This window comes from Octopus bimaculoides, chromosome 18, assembly GCF_001194135.2.
Source record: "Octopus bimaculoides isolate UCB-OBI-ISO-001 chromosome 18, ASM119413v2, whole genome shotgun sequence".
In the NCBI taxonomy this organism is placed as follows: domain Eukaryota; kingdom Metazoa; phylum Mollusca; class Cephalopoda; order Octopoda; family Octopodidae; genus Octopus; species Octopus bimaculoides.
In genome coordinates this window covers 2,399,427-2,404,767 of record NC_068998.1, presented here as the reverse complement: position 1 = coordinate 2,404,767, position 5,341 = coordinate 2,399,427, and the positions used below count along the sequence as shown (strand labels likewise).

At 38.8% G+C, this 5,341-nt stretch overlaps 1 protein-coding gene across 1 annotated transcript in view; it reads right to left on the bottom strand.

Moving 5' to 3' along the window:
• Positions 1-5,341, bottom strand: part of LOC106871381 (ral guanine nucleotide dissociation stimulator) — a 91,642-nt gene that overhangs the window by 8,452 nt on the left and 77,849 nt on the right. Inside the window, exons 11-13 of the mRNA XM_014917807.2 lie at positions 4,928-5,169; positions 4,548-4,613; positions 3,480-3,603 (exon numbers count right to left, since the gene is read on the bottom strand). Of these exons, the coding sequence (XP_014773293.1) occupies positions 3,480-3,603; positions 4,548-4,613; positions 4,928-5,169 (432 nt within the window). The remainder of the gene's footprint in view (positions 1-3,479; positions 3,604-4,547; positions 4,614-4,927; positions 5,170-5,341) is intronic.

Sequence of the window (5,341 nt, the reverse complement as noted above, 5' to 3'; positions counted from 1 at the left end):
TCCAACCCATGCCAGCATGGAAAACGGATGTTAAGCAATGATGAGGCTGCCATGCAGCTCATGAGACGACAGATCCTATAATAATATATATATTACACACTCACAGGCACATCATCATTTAACGTCCGCTTTCCATGCTGGCATGGGTCAGACGGTTTGACCAGGGCTGGCAAGCTGGTGGGGCTACACCAGACTCCCGTCTGATTTAGCATGGTTTCTACAGCTGGATGCCCTTCCTAACGCCAAACACTCTGTGAGTGTAATGGGTGCCTTTACACTTAGACTGGCATGGGTGCCATTTGTGTACCGGTGGCACAGATATACAATAAGCTTCTTGCAGTTTCTGCCTCCCAAATTCACTCACTAGGCATTGGTCAGCCTGGGGCTATAATAGAAGATGAGAACTCAAGGAGTTGTGCAACAGGATTGAACCCAAAACCACATGGGTGCAGAGAAAACTTCCATAACCATGCAGCCATGCTTATTACATCTAAGACTTAGATGCAATATGAATCTCCAGCATGTCTAGTGAAAGAGACTGCGGACATTGGTGACCAGAGTAGGTGCCATTGGTCTATAGATAGGGAGTAGATATTGACACTATAAAACTGGACACAGTTGTCTGGTTTAAAATGTGACATGGACATACAATCAGACAGTGTAAAATGCGGATGGGAGAAGATAGACAGATATAAAGTTAGTCAGAGCATGTCCGTCTGTGTGATCTCTGTGTGTGTGTGTGAGAGAGAGAGAGAGAGAGAGAGAGGTACAGTGAAGAACAAGTACGTATTTTACAATGGAAGTGCACTGTATAACTATTAGAAATGGTGACAAATACTAAGGTGACACAGTTGTTTAGAAAAGGTGTCTTGTCTGTCAGGTGGGAAAACAAACTGAGAGCAAACAAGTAGGAAAGAACACAAATATTAATAGAAAGAAAAAAAATCCACACAAGAGATCTGTTTACACACACACACACACACACACACACACACACACATCTATTTCTGTATTGCTTGTGTGTAGAATTAAACATATTTTTCCAATGATAAGTAAACAGTAACTGAGTTTGTTTTCATTTTGTTTTTTTTTTTGTTTTTTTTTGTTTGACATGTGGCAGCATGGATATACAATGGTGCATATGTACACATACATACATTACATATATATACATACACATGTACACACATGTACATACAAACATACATACACAAAAACAAACAAACAAACGTCTACACATAGACAGATTTGACTCGTTTGCAGACAATCTGGGTATATAACTATATTATAAGACTTGGCTTATAAAACTAGATATATATCCACATTTAGACTAAACACATATACACATGCATTGAGCATAAGTACAAAACAAATATATATGTGTCTATGATATATGTGTGTGTGTGTGTGTGTGTCTAAGTATGTATGTGTGTGTGTGTGTGTGTGTGTCTAAGTATGTATGTGTGTGTATGAAACTGTTCTTTCAACACTTGCTGAGGATTTCTTCGTTCTCAACTTTGGTCACCTTCCTTATCTTCACACATACACACACACACACACAGATACATAGATAGACAGAGAAACTAGACAATGACTAGACACCTTGAGGTCCATAAAGGTCAGATATACATATGTAAAGGTCAGAGTTCAAATAGAGCTTTCAACACATTTGTCAAACACTGTTTCTTTCACTCATTCTCACACAACTCAAGCACACACCCACGCACCCACCCACCCATTCCACCCACACAGACACAGCAAGACAAACAGACAGACAGTGCAAATATTTGAACACTATAAGGCATTAGTAAAATGTAATATCAGAAATAAAAAAAAAAAACTATCTTGCTGAATTCCCAACCGATGAGACAAACCAAACAGAAATATTTGAAAAGTATATATCAGAATTTAAAATATGAACAATTGAAAAACAACACTCCAATATATATATATATATATATAGATAGATAGATAGATAGATATCTCATTAAAGAGTGTCTCTCTCTTTATACATACATACATGTGTGTGTGGGGGTGTGTGCATGCGCTTGTGTACACTGAAAACTAATAAAAACAAAATACTCGAAAAAATTGAAACCTTACCAACTAACAAAAAAGATAAGCAACAAACGTGACAACAACTATGACAACAACAACAACAACAACCGCCACCACAGCAACTACAGCAATAACCACGATTACAACAACAGTGTAAAAGCACAGTAGCTAATCTACAGGAGAAATCAGTGTTTTTGAAATCTTAACAGTTATTTGAAATCCATTTGTGTCAAGGAAGACATTGAAGGGAAATCTAAAACAGTCAGATACAGAATGGCTAACAAACACATGGTTGACAGGTGGGTGGTTGACTGACAGGTGGTTTGACAGACAATTGGTTGATTGACAGATGGTTGACGGAGACAGGCAGTGGATATAGAGATAGGTTTTGGTAGACAATGGTTGACAATCAGGTATTTGATGAATAATGACTGATGGACAGACAAGGGATTCACAAGACATAACTGACAGAGACACAGGAGTTGATACATAAGTGATTGACAATATCTGATAGACAGACAGGGGACTGACAATATATGTTGACAGGTAGACAGGTGAATGACAGACAACAGTTGACAGTAAGAAGACAATAGTCATCAGATAGGCAGGTTCGTGACACATAGACAATGGTTAACAGTATAGCTGAAAAAAGAAATGACAGGTCAACAGTTATTTAAAAACATGTACACAAATGCAAGGTAACATGTTCCATTAAATGAGTTATTCTGATTCTGTACAGTGGATGGGGTAGATGGAGCAGTCCTCTCTTTTTGTCTGACTGATGAAACATGAGCAGGCATTGAAAAACCGAGTAGAGATCTGAGACGGGGACAATGATGTGCAAAGAAGAAGCTCTGACTCTGAAAAGAATTTCTACTGTAATGATGTAGAGGAGTTCAGAGCAAGTTCTGTCTGTGTGCTGCAGTTTCAAGTCTGTCCAAATATCTTATGAGGTTCTGGGGGTGGTTACCATCTCCTGTAAACTCAGTCTGAACAATCAGCAGTCTTGAGTTGTGGAATTAACCACAGGTATAAATTAGTGTTCTGTTGGTGGAGTTGTACCGTACACAACCAGTAGGTTTATTCAATCCCCTGTCATGGTGACCTTGCCTGTCTCAAGGGGTAGGGTACCATATTGATCTGGTTTCTGTTTGGGGTTTCATTATGAAAACAAAAAAAACCTGACTTTGATCACAACACACTACCAGTGTATCTACCTGTAAAATAGGTGTGGCTAAGATTGGCAGTAGGGTTGTAGCAATAGGCTGGAAGTGGGATTTTCAGCAGTAGGAAGGAAATCTAGCAGTAGGTTGGCAGTAAGAAGGGATTCCATGAAAAACAGATGCCATGTTGCTCATGAAAAGTTGGGAGCTGTGGTGGAATGGAATGTATTTAACTAGATGGTGTTGATTTGTACTTACAAGGGGTCCTGTTGACACAGAGACTGGTGAATCGGACAAACTGGTTACACTGAGACCATCGTCGTGGGTGCACACAAACTGAGGTAGTTTTGCAGTGTCCCACTTGCTTGGTTTATGACCCAAACTGGAATTTTAAAAGAAAACAAAAATATTAAAAAATTAAATTAGAATTCAAACCCATATCTTAATACAAATTGAATGAAAACACACATACCTACATAGTAGCACTTTCTAACTGGAGTAAGAACTGTGGCTACTGTTATGGCTCTAGCTAGAATTGGAACTAAATGAAGTGCTTGGTTGAGCAAGATTTTACTTCTACTGTATGGTGTTAGTAGTAGCAGCAGCAACAGCAGTAGTGTCTTTAATATCCATCCAACCCATGCTGGCAAAGGTTGGATGGTTTAACAGGATCTGATGGGTTCAAGGACTGCATTGCATTCCAATGTCTGCTTTGATATGGTTTCTAGAACTGGATATTCTTCCTAATGCCAACCATTTTGCAGAATGTACTGGCTAACCCTTTTTTTTTTGTGGCAGCAGCAGCAACAGTAGTAGTAGCAGTAATGAATTTCCACTTTAGCACAGAATTTAAAGTGAGTATGGTAAATACTAGAAGGTATTTTGTCAGGTACTCGGTCACCATTTTGTCCAATACACAAGCATCATTCAGCTGCTCATAGGTCTTTTATGATTATACCACAAAGACATCAATCATAGGCAGGTGTGTGTGTGTGTGTGTGTGTGTGTGTGTGTGTGTGTGTGTGTGTGTGTGTGTGTGTGCGTGTGTGTGTGTGATGGATGATTATATTAACTCCAGCACTTCATTAGTACTTTATTAACTACAGAAGGATGAAAAGACAAAGATGACCTCAGAATTTACAACGGCTGCAACTAAATACCTCAAGGCATTGTGTTAGTCACTCTACCAATTCCACCCATGATGATGATGATAATGATTGCTTTTGACTAAACTGAAGAGCTTAGATGTAAAGAGAGAGCACAATAAGAAGTAGAGACTGGAGGTGTGTGGCATGAATGCCTTTCCAAGTAAAAACAACAACCTACCTGGCTGATTTCTTTTTAATCTTGACTTCATCTGTTGGAGGTTCAATTATACAAGACAGATCATGGCTGAAAGAGATTAAAGATTGATGAAGCTGACGGATATCAGTTATGAACAGGGAGTGACATTATAACTGGTAAATACCACATATGAACTAGTGAACCATACCAAGAAGGTAATGACTAGCATAAATATTATTGTGGTCTCAGACCACAAATTTGCAAGGGAGGTGCATGGGCAATTAACACTGACCTCTGTGGGGTTTGAACTCGGAATGAAAAGGGAACTATCTAAATACAAGGAACTTTATCATTTCACTCTAAACTCATGAAGTAGATAATACATAAATGTAAAAACGAAAAAGAGAAATGGTAAAATTTACCTTTCATTTTCATCGTACACTCTGATGGCATCAAACCATAACCAAAACTGTGTGTCGTCTTTGAAATGGTAAATCTGGGCAGCCAACTGAAGCAGTTTGATTTGGGCAAGAACTTCGAATTCTTTGCGTTTTTTCTCAAAGTTAATCTGAATGTTTTCTGTGATATCAGGCATCGCTGTGTCCATCATTGTGAGGTCAGTCAAGAATGTACCCAAATAGGGAACAGTTCCTTGGATGATCCCCTAAAAATTGAGAGAGAAAGGAAGAGGGTGAGAAGGTTTACATAACCATTTCAAAATGGTGATATGAGAGATAGATAGATAGATAGATAGATAGATAGAGAGAGAGAGAGAGAGAGAGAGAGAGAGAGAGAGAGGGAGGTGTATTGGGGGATACAACAGCCATCCATATTAT